The sequence below is a fragment of the Solanum pennellii genome, chromosome 8, assembly GCF_001406875.1.
Source record: "Solanum pennellii chromosome 8, SPENNV200".
NCBI lineage: Eukaryota > Viridiplantae > Streptophyta > Magnoliopsida > Solanales > Solanaceae > Solanum > Solanum pennellii.
Genome location: NC_028644.1, coordinates 127532 through 148045, shown reverse-complemented (window position 1 = coordinate 148045; position 20514 = coordinate 127532). Strand labels below are relative to the sequence as shown.

At 35.9% G+C, this 20514-nt stretch overlaps 2 protein-coding genes and 1 pseudogene across 3 annotated transcripts; all 3 read left to right on the top strand.

Moving 5' to 3' along the window:
* Window positions 1-1859: 1859 nt before the first annotated feature.
* On the top strand, window positions 1860-2923 carry LOC107027390 (annotated as a pseudogene).
* A 3142-nt stretch (window positions 2924-6065) lies between these two features.
* LOC107028943 (heat shock factor protein HSF8) lies at window positions 6066-11522 on the top strand. The gene is made up of 2 exons (XM_015230190.2): window positions 6066-6595; window positions 10076-11522. Exons 1-2 carry the CDS (start codon window positions 6296-6298, stop codon window positions 11360-11362), a joined length of 1587 nt encoding a protein of 528 aa, XP_015085676.1. The 5' UTR covers window positions 6066-6295; the 3' UTR covers window positions 11363-11522.
* Window positions 11523-18435: 6913 nt separating this feature from the next.
* Window positions 18436-20360, top strand: LOC107028661. Of its 2 annotated transcripts, none has more exons than XM_015229821.2 (4): window positions 18436-18741; window positions 18827-18961; window positions 19043-19235; window positions 20015-20360. In XM_015229821.2, exons 1-4 carry the CDS (start codon window positions 18586-18588, stop codon window positions 20062-20064), a joined length of 534 nt encoding a protein of 177 aa, XP_015085307.1. In that variant the 5' UTR covers window positions 18436-18585; the 3' UTR covers window positions 20065-20360. The 2 variants fall into 2 exon arrangements, with proteins under 2 accessions (XP_015085307.1, XP_015085306.1); XM_015229820.2 differs by having other exon boundaries at window positions 18440-18756.
* Window positions 20361-20514: the final 154 nt, after the last annotated feature.

Below are 20514 nucleotides of genomic sequence, written 5' to 3'. Positions count from 1 at the left end.
TGAAATTTTATAAGTAAGGATTTAGAGTGGATGGTGATTGGTATTTATCTAGTTTTTTTATCTTTCTATTTTGTGTAATTTCATAAATGAGTGAAAAAACGATAACAAACAATGCGGTTATGAAACTGATTTGATTCTGAGATCGGTAAGTCCATTTCCAGTACGTACCAGTATATAATGAACATTCTTTTTTTTTTTTATCACAACCAAGAAACACTCATTTTCCATTTTTGGCCGTTCAAAGTAAGTGCTTTTCTTCATCATTTTCTTTGCTTGGATTTTATGAATGTATGTGTTTGAGTTAGTAAAAATTTTCATTTTTTTTTGTTCACAGATCTCCTGCTTAGTGTTTCTTCTGATCCAAGTTAGTGATTGTAGCTTTAGTTTGTGTCAGAAATACGATAATCCAATTTAATGTGCAAGTACTCTTGATCATGCATGTCAAAAATGAGTTTTAGCTCTGTTAAATGTAATACTTCTCTAATATGGAAAATCTTGAGAAATTTCTTAGACCCTTTTCATTTTCTAGATTATTAGATAAACTATTGGTTCTAGTTTGATGTTCCTGAAAATTAGCTAGCTAGGGAACATACTTCATTTCTTGTTTAAGAACTTCTGAATCTTTGTTGAGAAGATATTGGTAAAATGTTGAAAACCCCAAATAAAGTTGAATTTGTGAACCTACTCCATGGATTTTACTGTTCAAGCTTAGCTCCTTTAACTCTGTAAATCCCCAGAAGGTTGGTAACGACATTGTGTTTGCAGCTCATAAATCTACATGGGCTTGTTGTTGCACAACAAGTTTCAGAGGCCGGACTATCTTTTTTCTCAAATTGATATGGCTCAATAACTATAGTGTTAGGGTGGATGAAATGGACTGCCTTGATGAGGTCTTGTTGTTTATGTTCATGACGATAGAACTAAAAAATCTTGATATAGAACTTATGGAGGGGTGGGTTGACAAGGTACATTTCAAGTCCAAAATGATGCAGACATACTTACTAAAGGGTACTGTTAAATTCCTGATTTGCACTGATAGTGTGTCTTTTCATTTATTGAACCAGTAGTTCTTAGATGCAATGGACTTCACTAGTTGTCTTAATCAGTAGGATAACCCATATATATCAAGTAGCTTATGGCATATTTCCGGAACAAACATCCCTTCGATACCAGTAAGATGCATGCTCTTCATGGAGCTGAAGTAGAGAAATACAGAAGTCCCAACTTTTTACATGCCATGCCACTTGAAGAAACCTATCTCCCTTGTAGCTGGTTCGCTTGAGTCACTTTTGTGTAATCCAAATGGGAAGCTCCCTTCTCATAATACCTCTTGGTTCTAAGAAAAACCGTCACATGTTTGTGGACCAGAAAAGTCTTTTGATGATTGACTTATATGCTCCTAGAAGGTTTTTCTATGCCTTTTTGGATCCAGAACCTTGTTATATTTGGTTGTTTCTTCCTAAATTATGTTTTTCGGGCTGTCCCTCCCACTCATGTTTCAAATACTTCAAGAACATAGATACTGCTCTTTTTGTTGTTTCAAGTAATTAATTGACATCTTCCCAACTGTTTCCATTTCCTTCTTATTAAGCTTAGGACCTTAAAAGTAAATACTCCCTTGTAGCATGATGAGAACAGTAGTACATACGCAACACTATAATTATATATGGTGATATAACAGTTTTTGCAGGCAGAATGTCCAGTGGAATGAGAAACCTTTTTACTTTTTTTATAATGTTTATGTATGAATTGAAGAACTTGTATGTTCACGCAAGTAAAATTGCAAGTTTTCGAGTCTATCTCTATTCGTTTGTGTGTTGTTTGATGATTTCCTTTTATGTTTTTGTAGTCTATAACATATGGCAGGTGATTTTGGGTTTAGTTTAAGAAATGAGCCTACTCAAATACTTCTCCCATATATTCATAATAATCGTAATGGCATGCGTAAGTATATTAATATTACTGTAGTATATTTTTCACTATATATATCATAGGATATGAATTTAACTTCATTTTCTATTTCAATTTTGAAGATATCTGCTATGCTTATAGTACAACGGAAGCAGTATCCGCTTTGTTTGCAACTCAACTCCGGTTGAATTGTCTACCCAACAAATTGCTGACCAAATGCCGAGAAGTTTTAACTATGCACAGCAAGGTCGAAAAAGGAATGCAACTCTTGGATGTTACTTTGGCTCTCATGTCGATGCTCTCTATTATGCAAGGAACTTTGGGTTGTATGAAGCCACGGCTTATCCCAAGAGAAACACTAGTTGGGACATTAATTTTCCTGACCCGCTCCCAAATGAGGTTGGCTACAAACTTGATTGATTATTTATTTTATTAATTCTTGGCTAACACATGCATGGTAGCAGGTAAAATATAAAATTGGGGAGGTCGTTCGAGTGCGTACGGAGAATATTGCTGCAAAATGGCAAAGAGTGGGTTTTGAGGACTTGGTGACCGATGAGCAAATTAATCAAGTATTGCGACATCAACCTATGGTTGGGGCAATCAGAGTGAATGCGAGTACCATGGATTTCAAAGGAGAGGTATGTAGGTATATTGTAAAGTTAGTTTATTCCAACATTACCCTAATTATATTTTGATAGTTTGCTTTCTGTTGTTGTACCTAGGAAGTTTATATGGGAGTTGTTGAAGATGAGGCTACTGTTGAAAACCCTACTGATGTTGAAGATGGGGCTGCTGTTCGGATCCATAATGAAGCACATTCAGTACTGATAACAGGATGGGGAATTAAAAATGGAGTTGAATACTATGAAGTTAAAAATCATTGGGGCGATGAATGGGGTGATCATGGCTATGCTAAAGTGAGAAGAGACTTGGTATATAGATTGGCTTATCCCCGAGGTATTGTCCAATTGGGCAATGTTGTTAAAAAAAAGAAAAAATAAAAACAGAAAGCCCAGAGATGTGTTTGTTTTAGACAGAACCAAAGTATTTTTTTTTTCAACCTTATTTCTATGTTTTGTTGTGGATTGTCAACTTCATTTACAAGTTTATCAACTGATTTAGTAATTCTTTATCTCTTATTTTGAGTTTGTGATTTATTTCCTAGTGTTTCTGTCTGATTCTTGAAATTAAGATCAATATTGCGTGAAATCTTATGTTTGGCTTACAATTATAGTGTTAGGTGTATATTTACACCACAATATACGATATTTTTTTATAAAATTATTTTTTCCCTTTCTCTAAGTCGCGTAATTTTGTATTATGTTCGTCAAGTGTTGTATTTCTGTTCTTCCTAGTATTATGTTCATACAGAAGCTGCTAATTTGCTACCCTGTTGTATTTATGTTCATAGATTATTATGTTCATAGAGAAGCTAAGTAGTGTGTTTATTGTGTTAGTTTGCTATTATGTTGTATTTTGTTCGTTTTTAAGTACTGTTTTATTTTTTGGATTGCCCTTAGGTTAGAGTTTGTCTATAATTGCTATTCTGTTTTTTTATACAAGTAGTATCCAACCATTTGGAATCATACCAACCTAAAACACATGCATTGAAAGTAACTATACCTTCATTGAGGTTCTTCGTCACAAATTAGGAAAAATTTTAGGGGACTCTATGGGTGGAAGAACCCATATATGAAGAGATAAACATAAATTAAATAAATCCCTAGTCAATGGAGCCTTTGATCTTGACCTTAGCTTCAACCCTAGCTTCTTCTTTAATAGAGGTTCTTTTTTGAGAGGGAAATATTTGAGAGGGGGTGATTTTGGGTTTTGAATTGCGTCTAATATAAAGTGACTTAAAACTAAGGATTAAATACTTAAAATAGTTTAAATAGGTTAATAAAATACATAGAAAAAACAACCCCACTTAAACCTAGTTGCATAGGATTTTACCCAATTGTCTCCCAACTTGGCAGTCCCGTCCCAAGCACTACGACCACTTTGACGACCAGGGCACTACAGTCTGTGGTGGTCCCCGATGTCCATGGACCATTATCCCCTCCAACCTTTTTTGTCCCTCAACCACCCAAAAACTCTAAGGCACCTTCACGAGTACTTTGACGGGTCGTGGTCAAGCCAACGGCTGGTGAAGTGCCTCGTGGACTTGGAGTAGTGTCTAGGCCTTTTGTTCTGACCTTTTAAGTGCCTAAGGCATATTCAAGGACCCCTTCACGGACCGTGGTCCACATCACTGGTCTTGAAGGTGGTTGTGAACTCTTAGGCAGTGGCTGCTAAGGTTGGACAACCTAATTGGCCCTTTGGCTTGGGCTTGCCCTTTTGCCTTGGTGGCTACCCTTCCCCTGAACTACCAAACACCTATAGGTCATCTAGTATACTATATATAATGCCTACATTGATATCAACCATTAAACCCCTCATTCACAACACAGTAAGTCTCATACACGACAATATTTCACTACGTCAAACCTTAGAATCCTAACTAGTGACTCTAGTTTGGTCTTCTAGTATCCGGGGTACAACAATGTCTTCTCCTTGGGAACATTCATCCTCGAATAAACTTTCTAAACATTCGTCATCGAGTATGCATTATTTCTAAATGCATACACCCAACCAAGGAAGCTTTAATTTCAATCTAGACATACCTAATGCAACTCAAAATGCATGCATGGAACATATTACTCATTTCCAAGGAGGAACTAATATCTCCTAGTTGTAACATGCTCAACATAAATTCATGGAGCCTAAAAATTGCACATTGCCTCAAGTATGCTACAACAAGAGGCAACACAATGCAATTAGGTCAATTCTAACAAGACCTTCACAACTTCATAAGCATACATATATAGATCATAGTAACACATAATCATGTAAAGTCTTTATGGAATAGACACACTATCTACCCTTGGGAGCAAGCCCACACATGTTTTTCTAAACATCAATCATATCAAGTACAATATTAAGTCCATCATAGCAAGTCATTAAAGACAAGAAATCTGAAAATTTTCTATAACATACAAGAAGCACATACGAGAAAGGGACATAAGAAAATCACTCTTGATCTTCTCTAGATTGGAGAGCATAAAACCCATTCTTCTTTTGAGGTTTCACTTCCCCACTACTAGAGTCAACTTGCTTACCTTCTCTTCTTGTAACCTTAACCTACAAGAAACTTTACTAACTCTACTCATAATCTTACATGCGCCTAGCAACCGGGACAAAACTTCTCTTACTCACTACACCTCTCAAGGTGATAATCTCTAGTAACCCTAGCTTATTCACATCAAAAATACTCAACAACCTTATATCCCCCTTGGGAGCAAGCCTATACTAATTCTTTTTAAGCATCACTAATAGTTCACCTCATCACAAAAGATGATTATAGACAGAGGTGAATTACACTCCTACCCTTCGTAGAGGAGTCTATTCTCTCAACCCATCTAGACCTTACTCAAAAACCTTATTCAATCAATATATCAACATACCTCAAAAATCATCATAGCTAAGTCGGTTCCCACCACCAATTAATAATAACCTCACAATCACCTTGCTAGGTAGGCACACTTTCGACCCTCGGGAGTAACCACTCAATTCTTCTAAACATCTTTTATAACATAAAGGCAATAATAAAGCATCATTCATACTAAATAAAACATCAATGTCTATAATCTCAAATCTATCAAGTCACATAGCCATATCGCAACCAACATTTCTCCCTCACTCCTTGAAGCATAATCCCTTCTAATAAACACATACTAAAGACAATAAGATAAGGGATAAGAGAGAAAGCTTATAGATCTATGACACGACTTGAAGAATGAAGAAGTGAAATCTTTTAGACCTATGATATGACTAGATTAGTTGATTTTAATTTTAACTATAAACCGATTCAAACCCACGAACCCCCCTAAATTGGTATGTAGTCAACCTTATTCTTATTTTTTAAAAAAGTAATTTGTATATAATCTTTTAATATGTATATTTAATTATTATTAATAAAACATGAGTGAGCTTTCACTCTTACCCCGTGAATTCCAGTCCAAAACAAAATTAAAAAAGGGGGTAAATTGGTAATTTTTTATTCACCTCTACCGTGGTCACTGCAATTTATTTATTTTAATAATAACCTTTTCAGTCCAATTTTTTACCTCCGCCGGTTCATCTCAGTCATCATCTCTCTTTCTAAAAACTTCACTCGCTCGCACTTTCTCTCTCTAAAAACCTAGGGTTTTTTCTCTACCTCCATCCATGGATGATATTCCAAATTCAATTGATGCATAGCATGTAGTGTATTTATCATCGGAGTTTGATTTCATTCGACCTCGACCCGAATAGTTCCGGTTTGAGGTAGGTTTTATCGTGAATGGAGCCGAATTCTTATGGCAGCGGGAAGGCTGCTGTCGGTGACGGAGTAGGAGTAGGAGTAGGAGCTCCGATGTTGCAGACGGCGCCGGCGCCGATACCCAGTGCGAATGCGCCGCCGCCGTTTCTGGTGAAGACGTATGATATGGTGGATGATCCGAGTACGGATAAGATCGTGTCGTGGAGTCCTACGAATAATAGTTTTGTGGTTTGGGATCCTCCGGAGTTTGCTAAAGACCTACTTCCGAAGTACTTTAAGCATAATAACTTCTCCAGCTTTGTTCGGCAGCTGAATACTTATGTATGCATTTCTTTCCTTTTGCTTTTTATTGGGTTTTTGTCAACTATAACTGATCCAAATGCTTAATGAAGAATCGAGACTAACTAGTTTGTTTTTGTTATCGTGATGGCTGGATGATTATAACTTCTTGTTTGATGTTGATGGTGATTGCTAATTGGAATGCTAAAAGAACAGATTTTTGTAAATAAGGAATGCTAATGTTTTTTCAACCTTGGGATAAAATTTAATAAAATGTGTGTTGAATTAGAGAATGCTGTTCTGGAGGCCTGCTATTTGTTTTGTTATGAATATCATGTGCATTGTTCTTGTGCCCTATTTCCTCAATGATCCATTTGAGGACATCTTTGAGTGTTGCGCCTTCCGCCCTGCAACTTATGTTTTTATTATAGCTAGTGCAGTCCAATTTAATGTGTAAATTGAGTTTCAATCTTCTACTCTTAGAGCACAGATCCAACTTTTTGTATCTTTGCATCGACTGGGTGCCTTAATAATATTTCGCTTACTACATAAAAGAAAACATCTTTTACTCTTTAAGATCAATATAGGATTTAGTTTCCCAAAGAATATGAAGAATTATTATTACCAGTAAAATAAAAAGATAGTGAAAAATTATTATGTTGTGCTTAATGTGACCCCTGTGACTTTGGAGTGGTAAGATCACAATATCTGATTTGTGGATTAGGCGTGTCAAGGGTCGGATTCTGCCGGTCAAAAGCCTGATTTAAGTAGATCACGGTAGTTACTATAGATGGCCAGGCTCACTATCCACTGAGTTTCGAACTTTATGCGACCAATCCTTCAGAATTTCTTGGTTATAAAAAATAAAGGTGTGTTCTTATTGTGTGATCAAGTAGATAATCTATCAGGAAGCATGTATATATCTTGACGAATAAAACTGATCATGGGACTGTCAATATCTGCATCAACATTTGGACAGTGGTAACTTGTATTGTTATCACCGCGGTTCCCAAATGAAGAGGGGGTCTAATATAGTAGCTTCAGGTTGATGCTATGATGTTTAAATATCTTTCTCCCTATTGCACCTCATCTGATTTCGACTAAATTAGGTTCCTGACCTTGTTTCCAGTACTTTCTCCATGTAAAAGGTGGTTGTTTTGCCTTTTGTGGATTTGAAGGTTGGGAAAGGTGTTAATCTCCTGTGTAGAAGGGGTGGGGGATTCTAGCGTATATATGGAGCCATTTATCTATTGCAGGGACTCATCAAAGATCCCGAAGTGAGTTATGGAAGTTTGGAGGAAGCATATAGACAAATTTGGGAATCCATTTAGAATTTTCTTATATTATAATTCATATGACTGGAAATATTATCATCCTAATACGTTTGGGTCTTACTCTTACTAGATTGCTAATCTCTAACTCTTTCTTTGTCATCCCAAAAACCCCTCACATTTCCCTTCGCTTTTATCTTGTCAGTAAATTCTTCCATCATGTCCATATCACCTTTCTGACCTTAAAACTTTCACTATTCTTAGAAAACTTACCCACCTATATAACTTTATTTTTGTCTTCCAGTACTACTTTTTCACCTGCCATTTTTAATCATCATATTGTCCTCCCTAGACATTTTACACCCTCATGAAATATTCCTTTAACTGTCATCTTTTTGTGACATTTTCGTCTCCTCAACGCTTTCTCCTCTTCTTAGGAAATCTCCTTTCACCATTGCATTTCTATCAACTTTTTGTCACTTTTTTCCTGGGACTTGCCTTTTCTCTTCCCAAGAATTTTTTGTTCTGTCACATATCTATCACAATAAAAAGAGGAGAATGAAATAGCTCAGGTTAAGCCTTTGAGTATTTGGCATTTCCTTAACATTTGTTCTTCTATGAATTAAGGAAAACCATTGACGAAGAAGAGCTTTTACCATAACTCTTAGTAATTCCAAAGGAAGGAAAAATGAGTCTTAGGAAGACAAGAAGAGGTGATTAAGCTTAGGAGGTTAATTTAATCCAAAGGACCCAAAGGAAAGGTGTTTGACATTCTTCAAGCCTCATGTAAAACACAGTTGTCTATCTGATCTAAGTATCAGAAATCAGTCAAAGCAAAAAGAACGAAATCATGGTTGACATCAAAACACCAGTGGACTCTAGTTTGTTGTAAATTTGTTGTGAGACCAAATGAAGGCTGCAATTTAGTGAAGCATGATCTCACTGGTTTTCAATATTTGTATCTCTCTGGTTTTCTTTGAGGTTATGAACAGAAGATCTTTGTAGAACTAGGGTTTGGGCATAGAACCCTGAGTGTTAAGCTCCTTTGGTGTGACTATGTGACTTGTGGTAGAAGAGCAAAGGTTATCTGAATCTATTTCGTTCCCTCTCTTTTGTGATATAAAGGTGATAGAGATGTGATAGTGAAATGAAAAAAATTGAGAAAGAAAAAAGAGTCTAGGGAAGACAAAAATTTGAGCTGAGGATGTATCAAAAACAGTCTCTGTACACCACAAAGGTAGGGAATACCCTACCCTCCCCATACCCTACACTCCCCAGATCCCACTTGTGGGTTTACACTGAGTATGTTATGTTGTTGTTGTTGTTATGTATGGTCAGTTTCTTATGTGAATGGTCCTTTGCTATCCTTTCGTGGCTATATCTCACTTGCTGTTCACTTTAATGGTAATTCCTGATTATTAAAGTGCCTTGAGTGCCAATGTTGTGCTAATGCTTTGGTTCAATGCTAAAGGTAGTAAAGCCTGGGACTTGGGTAGGTGCATGTCACATGTTTGGAACGTAATATTGGGTTGTTGTGACGATCTCTATCTGTTCTGCTTGCGTAGAGTTTGTCTTTTTCCTTGACAGAAGAACAGCCTTCTTCTCCAAAAATTTTCTTATCTCTCGCTACATCTGTGCCTTCTTAAACTTTTGTAAAGCCTTGAATGCTTCTCCACCTCTTTTTACTTTTCCTTTTCTCTTCTCTTCTTTTTGAGGTATAAACAGCACCATCTTAATGCTGTTCTGACGTCAGTCTATTCTGAAGTAATGCTTAGTATTTCCCCCCAAAGGGGTATTTATCTAGGAAAGAATTTGCAATTATGGGTTTTGTAACCATGAGGTAGATGCGGGAGCAGTTACAGTGAGTTGGATATGATTTCACTTATGCTTCTTGTTTCGAATGATTTCTTTTTCTTGTACTATGGGAAGAGGTGCTTGTTTATTTGAGACCTATGTGTACGCTTGTTGTGGGGGTGTATTTCTGAAACAGTTCTTTTATTCTCAAATCATGCTAATTTTTCACCGAAAAGCTTATATGAGGAAACAAAGTTACTCTGTGTAGTGTGGTTGGATATTTGAGTTGTTTATTGATTTCTTTCTGGTTGCAAAGTAAACCTGACGAGTGATCTTAGTGAAAAACAAAGCCACTTGGCAAACTCGTTGTTGATTAATTGCCTTTAATTCAAAATATTGGCGCAGTGATCTTTGTACTGTTTATCAAACTTCTACTCATGCCTTTGTGGGAATACAGGGTTTTAGAAAGGTTGATCCAGACCGCTGGGAATTTGCTAATGAGGGATTCTTAAGAGGTCAGAAGCACCTGCTTAAAAGTATAAGTCGACGTAAACCTGCTCATGGACATGCTCAACAACAGCAGCAGCCACATGGACATGCTCAACAACAGATGCAGCCACCTGGACACAGTGCATCCGTTGGGGCTTGTGTCGAGGTTGGGAAATTTGGGCTTGAAGAAGAGGTTGAGAGGCTGAAAAGGGACAAGAACGTGCTTATGCAAGAGCTGGTTAGGCTCAGACAACAGCAGCAAGCCACTGACAATCAGTTGCAAGGGATGGTGCAGCGCCTTCAAGGTATGGAGCTGCGACAACAACAAATGATGTCGTTCCTGGCAAAAGCTGTCAACAGCCCTGGATTCTTGGCACAGTTTGTTCAGCAGCAAAATGAGAGTAATAAGCGAATAGCTGAAGGCAGCAAGAAACGAAGGATTAAGCAGGATATTGAATCACAGGATCCATCCGTTACTCCTGCGGATGGACAGATTGTTAAGTACCAACCTGGGATAAATGAGGCAGCAAAGGCAATGTTGAGGGAGCTTTCAAAACTAGATTCATCTCCTAGATTAGATAACTTCAGCAACAGTCCTGAAAGTTTCCTGATTGGTGATGGTTCACCACAGTCTAATGCATCTTCAGGTCGTGTTTCGGGAGTCACTCTTCAGGAGGTCCCACCAACTTCTGGGAAGCCCTTGCTGAATACAGCTTCAGCAATTGCAGGTCAAAGTTTGTTGCCAGCCACTTCTGAGATGCAGTCATCTCATCTTGGCACATGTTCCGAAATCATCAATAATCAATTGTCAAACATAATCCCGTTGGTAGGAGGTGAAGATTTGCATCCTGGTTCACTTTCTGCATCCGATATGATTATGCCTGAGTTATCACAGTTGCAAGGAATTTTGCCTGAAAACAATACAGATGTGATTGGATGTGATTCTTTCATGGATACTAGTGCAGTTGAGGGAAAAATGGGACTAGATATTATTGGTAGTTTGTCTCCTGGTGCTGATATTGACTGGCAGAGTGGTTTGCTGGATGAAATAGAAGAGTTTCCTAGTGTGGGTGACCCTTTCTGGGAAAAGTTTCTCCAAAGCCCTTCTTCCCCTGATGCTGCAATGGATGATGATATTTCAAACACAAGTGAAACCAAACCACAAATAAATGGATGGGATAAAACTCAGAACATGGAACATCTTACTGAACAAATGGGGGCTACTAATATCAAACAACAAAAACATATGATCTAATCTCTATATGATATATGTACACAAATGTTAATTATGGTAGTTTCTCGACTTTAGCTTCTCTATAGTTACTATGTTTGGTTCGTCTTCTTTCTTCTCTTGTTCCTGACATGAAACTCAATGTACCTAATTAATCACTGAAAGATCTGCCCTCTCTTCTATACATCCCATATCCCTTATGCCCTATATATTAGTAGGGATAACCAGGGCCTGGCAGCTGCACATGTATTCATTTTTTTCTTTCCTTTTTAATTTATTTTTAAAAAAATTAATATATAAGTGGGGATAAACATGTTTGTCTGGCTGCTGCACATGTATTATTTTTTTCTTTTGTTTTAATTTACTTGTTTTAATGTTTTATGTGTTTAAAAATTGCATAAAAATCATGATAATTCACAATTTAAAATATTTTTTTGAATAAATTTATCAAAAAAAATGTTTTTTTAATTAAAAAAAAGTTGATTGATTCATAAAATTGATCTATCTTGTCAAATAAAATTGAACAAAAAAGTAACATGTATTATTTAATTTGGAAACTATGCAATAAATATTGTAAATCTCAATAATTAATTGTATTTGATTGACTCTTGAAATTATGTGTTACGTAACAAATATTATAAGTTACAACTTAAAATTTTATAAAAATCACATAAAATTTTTATTGACTCTCTATTATATAAAGTAAGACAAAAATAATCAGGTTATGTTTTGGTTTTTCAAAAAAAAGGTTACGTTTTGGCAGTTTCTTTAGTAGATGGGTTTTTTGTTTCACATTAAATTATTCTACTCTTACCATTTCAACTTGTTGGATTTTCTGGTTCTATGTTTGCTTTGTTAAAAAAAGGTTATGTTTGTTGCTTTATTGTTTATGTATAACATGAATAGTGGCATTGGTTGGTTTAACCACAAGTGAAGGTTTCTGAGTGCACGAAGTTGGAATATGGGGGTTGTCCTTCTCAGAATGTATACAAGAACCACTGTCTTAGCTTTTCTTGCAAGTGTTCGACAATTAGCTCTAGTTACTCAGTCTAGGGCCTTTGGCATTTTCAAGAAAGTGCTGAAAGAGTAACTGTTAAGAAGATGAATTAAAAGAGTAAAAACTCCATTGAAGAGTATGGTTGAGAGGAACAGAGAAGTAATGAGGAAGAAAAGAAAAACTGATTTCTTGAATAATGATTCAATGCATACATTGCCTTATCTATAATCACATGCTATGACTAACCTCCTCTAACGAGCTTACTGACACATTCTAACTAACTAACTAATCAGCTAAACATGTTTACACCTTTTACAGTGTACAATTACAGCTAGTATTATTAGGGACTTGTTCACATTTAGTTAATTCTTTTACACCCCCTTCAAGCTAGGAGCTATGAAGATGTTCTTCATCCCTAGCTTGGACATTAGATACGTGTGAGGGCCCTTCCCAAGTGCATTAGTAAGGATATCCGCAGGCTGTTCTGAGGATGGTAGATAGGCAGTGATAAGCAATCCATCTTGGATCTTTTCTCTGATAAAGTGACAGTCAATATCTATGTGTTTTGTTCTTTCGTGAAACACAGGATTGGTTGCAATTTGTAATGCTGAAGTACTATCTGAATAAACAGGTACTGGTAGAGAAGTGACAACCCCTAATTCTTGGAACAAACCAACAGTCCAAACAACCTCTGCAACAGTTGAGGGCTTGAGGCCATGGCTCTGTACTCAGCCTCAGCTGAACTTCTGGAGAGTGTAACCTGCTTTTTCAACTTCCATGAGACAAGAGATTCGCCATATTTGATTAAGTATCCAGTGATTGACCTTCTGCTGTTGATACATGAACCCCAATCAACATCACAAAACACCTGTAAATTATTTCCTCTAGTAGATGACATTAGAAATCCTAAGCCTGGTTCTGTCTTCAAATATTTGACCAATCTGAGTGCTGAATCCATATGTGAAGCTTTTGGTGCATGCATAAATTGACTTAGACACTGAACTGCAAATGATATGTCTGGTCTAGTGATTGTGAGGTACAATAGCCTTCCAATCAACCTTTGATAACTTGTAGGATCCTCGAGGAGTGTATCAATATGTGTAGGATTTATGTGATCATCAAACTCTGTGGAGGTGAGTTTTAGATTCAGTTCCCTAGGTGTTGACACTGGTTTAGCACCTGATAGCCCTATATCAGCTAATAACTCCAAAGTGTACTTCCTTTGATGTATGAGTATCCAGTTTCACTTCTAGCAAACTTCAACCCAAGGAAGTACCTTAGTTCCCCTAGATCTTTAATCTTGAATGCATGATGCAATGCTGTCTTAGTTTCATGAATCATATTGGAATCACTTCCTGTTATCAATAAATCATCTACATAAACCAATACAACCACCAATTTATTTTCCTTCCTCTTAGTAAACAAAGAATAGTCTCTATTGCTCTTTACGAAGCCAGAATCAATCAAGGTAATGGTGAGTTTAATGTTCCACTGTCTTGAAGCTTGTTTAAGACCATAGAGGGATTCCAACAATCTACATGCTTGATCACTGCCAACTTTTCTATTAAGACCATCAAGGGGTGTCATATATACTTCTTCATACAAATCTCCTCGTAAAAAATCATTATATACATTCATCTGATGTAATGTCCAATGATTTGCAGCTACAATAAAAACTACAGACCTCACAGTTGCCATTTTCACCATCGGGGAGAAAGTCTCTTGGTAATCAAAACCTTTCTTTTGATTGTACCCCTTAGCAACCAGTCTAGCCTTGAACCTCTCCACACTTCCATCTGCATTATATTTGATCTTGTACACCCACTTACACCCTATGAACATTTTACTCTTGGGCAAGGTCACCAATTCCCATGTCTTATTGTCTTCGAGTACCTTGATCTCATTGTTCATAGCATCTACCCATCTAGGATCTTGTACTGCCTCTGAATAGTTTGATGGTTCAGTTTCAACAGAAAATTTAAAGACAAAACTCTGGTATGCAGGTGATAATCCTTTATAGTCTAAAACTGAGGCAAGAGAATAGTTACACTTCTTGGAACCAGCTTTGATTACATAATCTTTGTGCCAAACAGGAGGTCTAGAACTTTTGCTTAATTTCCTCACAAGTGATAAAGGAGTGTCACATGGAAGTGAATTATCAGATGAACTGATTTCACAATTCTCACAATTCTGAGAAGAAGGTATACACTCATTGTCTTGACAGGTAACTGAAGATGTAGAGTCTGCAACTAACACATCATAAGCAAATATGTCTGGTGAGTTCAGTTGTTGTGTTTGTTGAGGAGTGTTGTCATGAAAAGGAAAAATTGTTTTCAAAAATACCACATCTTTGCTGATGAAGAATTTTTTGTTTTCCAAATCACACAGCTTGTACCCTTTTTGAGTTGTACCATACCCCATCAAAACAGCTCTTATTGCCCTTGGGCTGAACTTATCATGTGTCGTGAGATTGATGGAAAAACACAAGCATCCAATAACTCTCATGTGATCTAAAGGAGGAGATTTTCCATATATTTTATCAAAAGATGATACATTTCCTAATGTTATAGAAGGAATTCTGTTTAATACATGAGTAGCAGCATGAATACATAAACCCCAAAATTTATCAGGAAAACCAGCTTGAAATTTGATAGCCCTTGCAGTTTCTAGAATATGTCTATGTCTCCTTTCCACTACCCCATTTTGTTGAGGTGTGTATGGACAAGAACTCTCATGAATAATGCCATGAAGTTTGAATAAATCATGACAGTTGGTATTAGAAAACTCGGTACCATTATCAGATCTTATCCTTTTGATCCTTTTATCAAATTGAGTTTCTATTTTAACAATAAATTGTTTCAACAAACTAACAACATCAGATTTAAGTCTCATATAGAAAGTCCAAGTCCATCTAGAATAGTCGTCAACAATAGTCAAAAAATATCTCATACCATCATATGTTTCAACTCTATAAGGACCCCAAACATCCATATGTAGAAGCTGAAAAATACAAGTAGAACTACTAGTACTGTGTGGAAAAGGTAATCTTGTCTGCCTAGCAAGAGGACAAACATCACACTTATGTAAAGTAAACTTGTTACCAAACTTGTGAAATGCTGAAATCTTTCTGATGACACTCAAATGTCCCAGCCTTTGATGCCAAATATTTGCATTGACCCCAGTACCCTGAATGGTTGTCATGCATTGGTGTGATTGTGATATCTTGTGACCATACTGACCATGCTGAGAGTAGAAAGTGTAAAGTCCATCTTCCTCTTCACCAATCACCCTCACCTTCCCAGATCCTAGGTCCTGAAAAACACAATATTTTTGAAAAAATGTGACATAACAATTCAAATCTTTTGTCACTTGAGAAACTGACATAAGATTGAACTTAAAAGCTGGTACACATAACACTCTTCTAGGAAAATCACCTCCTCATATGTGACAATCTCCAATATGTGAAACTTTAGTAGAAGTACCAGTTGGCAACTGAACTTGACCTGCATTCTCTATCAAAACTGAATTATATAAACATGTAAGGTCTTTGACCATATGATGGGATGCACCAGTGTCTACAATCCACTTCAAGGAAGCAGCTGAAGGCAAAGAATTACCTGTCATATTAGCAGTGCCACTTATGTCATCAAGTTTAGTTTGATTAAGCATTTTGAGTAGTTTCTGGTGTTGCAATGGAGTGAATAAAGGCATAGGCAGATGCTGCTGAGATATACAATGTTGTGGAGGAGGAGGATATGGAAATTGCATTTGCCTTTGATTATGATATGATGACTGTATCTGAGGATATGTAAATTGCATCTGATCATGAGATGATTGAGTTGACTCTGGTTTATCAGATTGACACTGTTGAGATAAATGCCCTGTATCATAAGTAGAATTCCCAACAACAACTGTATCTTTTTACCTTTGTAATCAGCTGGATATCCAATCAGTATATAACAGTTGCCCTTAAGATGACCAGTTTTGTGACAAAAATCACATTTCAGTAGCTTGTTACAATCAGTCCTCATGTGACCTTTTATATTGCAGAAATCGCAAAAAACATTAGGATTATAAGATCTTCTAGGTTAATGATTGCAAGGACCAGATTTAGAAGTAAACTTTGCAGTAGGAACCATATCAGGCATCATTCTATTTGATCCGGCTACCATTCTTTGACTTTCATCTTGATTAACCATAGCATAAGCTTGATTGATGTTAGGAAGTTGTGGCATCAACAAGATTTGGCTTCTAGCCTGACTATAATTTTTGTTAAGTCCCATAAGAAATTGCAACATTCTCTGATGTTGTGATTGCTCAAAAAAATCCTTAGACATAGAACATGTACAAGCAGGAGGAGGCATTATATAATCATACTGATCCCACAAATCCTTCAGTCTAGAGTAATACAATGATACAGACGAAACACCTTGAATAAGAGTAAAAATTTCCTTATGCAACTGAAAAATACGAGAGCTATTTACCTTATTAAACCTCTCCGTAAGATCTTCCCAAATCAAGTGTGAATCTGAACAGTAAAGAACTCCACTGTGAAGATCTTTACTTACATTGCACAGTATCCACGAAACAACTATTGCATTACAGCGATCCCAAAGTCGAGTCAAATCCCCTGTGAATTGTGTCTTCTTCACTGTTCCATTGATAAATCCAACCTTATTCTTCCCAAGCAAAGCTAACTCCATAGTCTTACTCCATAAGGTATAGTTATCACTTTCAGTGAGTAAGATCACAACATTCAATGATCCAGGTTAATCTAATGAATACAGATACAGAGGATGAAGATGATCAAAAGTAGGAACAGACATGGAAGTTCCTGATTGAGTTTCTGAAGCAACTCCTTGAAAATCCATGAAATCGAACAAAAGAAAAATACAATTGGCTAAAAAAATAATGAAAATCTTCACTATGTGTGTAAGAATTGTTCGAATCCAAGCTCGTATTGCTCTGATACCATATTAAGAAGATGAATTAAAAGAGTTAAAAACTTTATTGAAGAGTATGGTTGAGAGGAACATAGAAGTAATGAGGAAGAAAAGAAAAACTGATTTATTGAATAATGATCCAATGCTACATACATTGCCTTGTATATAAGCACATGCTATGAATAACCTTCTCCAACTAGCTTACTGACACATTCTAACTAACTAACTAATCAGCTAAATATATTTACATCTTTTACAGTGTACAATTACAACTAGTATTATTAGGGAACTAGTTGACATTTAATTAATTCTTTTACAGTAATCATTACCCTTTGGGTGGAATTGCAGATTAAAGTGGGATATAGTTTGTTTAAGTAGAGAGTGATGAGAAAATTACACAGTTAAAGTAAACTTATACTATTTAATTACTCATCATAGTTATAGTTTACTATAATTATCACTTGCGACTAAAATTAACCATTAACTAGGTGGGTTGACTTCGAGTTGTATAATTTACCACATTTGTATAATTCACAACTAATAATTCTTGTTTGATTTGTATAATATATTTTGTTTTATTATGAGTAGTTTTTTTCTTTCTTTCTTCCTCGAGAGCCATTATTTTTTAAGCTCAATCTTAGTTATTTTCATTTCTCTGAAGTGCTGAAAAACACTTTTCGTAATAATATTTTTTGAAATAGATCCAACCGTCTAATATCAAGATTATGAAATAGTTTTAACTTCATTCACAACAATGTAATTGATCGTTCAAGAAAAACTATAAATTTGAAATAGTATTATGGTGGGGAAATAATCAACCATAATATAACAAACAAAATCATTTATCGACAAAGTTTATAGGCCTTATGATGAATCTTGCCATCTTGATATTTGGATTAACTATCAGTTTATCCTTTTTTGTCCAAAGAAACTCCCACATGATAATAAATATAATTTATTCTCAATTTATTTATTTTTATGTCATCCTTGTTTACTTTAGTCACGTTTTCCTTGATTTTTTATTACTTTCTTTTTATTTTCTATTTTTGCCTTGAATTGAGATCGATAAAAAATAACTTAGAGTTCTACTATATTTAATATATGCTTTTAATACCCCACTACTAAAAATATTATTGTTATCATATGAATCGTGTAATAGGAATACTGCTTGAGGTCTCGAGTTCTCACGCTCAAGACCCGAAATTTATATATATGTCACACGCACCTTATAAACTCTGCTAAAAAGGGAATCGCAAAATTAGGGGGAAATAGGTATCTAGGGTTAGGGCTAACTCCGATCGATTGTAATGGCTGAAAATGATGCTCATCAAGGGAAGCGCAAATTCGAAGAGGAGAGTAGTGCGAATAGCGATATGAAAGAAGAAGAGTATGATTCTGATCATGATATGTATGTCGGGAATAGCGTAATGGACCGAGAAACTCGGGAGAAGTATTGGAAGCAGGTGGAGGAGAGCGACGTACGTGCATAATAATGCATTTTCTACATTTGTTTGTTTTGAATTTGAATTTGAATTTTCGTTGGTTTAGGGTTTTGATATCACTTTGGATTTGGAATTGGATTGTTCTCTTGGGGCTCCAATAGTTCCACAACGCCATTGCCTCAACAAGACAGAGTTCAATGAGATTTCATGCTTAGCTATTGATGCTTTCAATTCACACAATGTAAGTGACTGCAACCAAAATTTTCTTCTTCTTTTCCTTTTTGGTTATTACCTTCACTTTTAACTCTTTTTTTTTTATTAGAATACAAAATTCCAATTTGTTGAAAATTTGTCTGTCACCACCACAATTGCTGCTGGATATTGGTGTCGTAATACCTTTCGAGCAAAGGATTCTGATTCTGACGCTTCATTCATCTTTCAAGCAATGGGGTTCTGGGGAATTTCTGGAGATAGAATTATTGCATTTTGCAGGCTCAAGAAAACACCCACTCAAGGTAAATCTTTTTATATATTTGTGGGTCTATTTATATGTAATGTATATTGACAAGGCCACTCAGCTACATACACCATTTGTTATCCATGCTATGTGCGATTACCAATGAAGTCTCTGGTATCTTTATATTCCAAATGCCTACATTTATTGTTTTATTGTTGGAAACATACATTTCAGTCACCACCAAAAGCTTTAAGCTCAATACTTCATCATGTTAGCTCCTACCAACATCATAGACAGTTTCCATATTGTTAAATCAGAGAAGGAACATCTTTATAGTTATTTAGTGAGTAGGATTTTGGCCAATTCACTTTTAAGACCACATCCCTGCCTTTATGGTTGAGTATAGTTTATCATATTCATGGTCTTTACAAAGTAGAATGTGAGCATCTTACGAGTGTACAAGTTCCTAATATCTCTTATCTCTTAGTGTGAGCCCTTGTTTCCTTCTTTTAGAAAAATGGTTCACATGAGAGTTTAAGGGGACACTTCTAATGCTTCCTAATAAGGTTACGTTTTGGTTATTATAATAAAAAAGGCTACGTTTTGGCAAACTCTTTAGTAGAGTTGGTTTTTGTTTCACATTCGATGATGTTATACCTAAGATATTCTACTCTCGTACCTTTTCAACTTGTTCCAGGTATTTGCTTTGGGTACGTTAGAACTAGCAAATTGTTTTGTATCTATACGTATTATGAGAAAATTGATGCTTTGAATTTGTTTGGGTCAGCCGTTGTTGCATTTCTTTGTTAGAATTACTAACATTATATTTTTTGGCAGGTGATGAATATCCTCCTTATTCCAATCCTGATTATGAAGTTCCACATTGAGCTTGTCATCTCTTTGAGCTCGTGTGGTCATTTACTTTTCAGTATTATTAAGACATGAAAAAATACTTTGTGATGTGTTTTCTACTTTTCTAGTTATTTTATTAAGTAGGTTTACTTGTGTTATTTACTAAGACAAGGACACAGGTGACTTATTATGTTTGGTGAGGAAGCTTTTATCAGAATAACTTGTGGTATTGAGGAATTCTTTGTTGTATGGTGTTTTGTTTCACTTTGATCTATGGTATTTGCTACATGAGCTCTGCGATTGGGAGTCATCATGAGCCAGTCAGTACCTATGTGATTGTGAGGACTCTTGCTTATGATGGTGCCGTTGCTATTTACTATACTCTATCAAATCAGTCCGCTCATTCATGAAGTTACACTTCCGCTGTATCTAGGCAAACGTGAGACGAATCTGAATTTAATCAGAGGACGATGTAGAAACCAAAC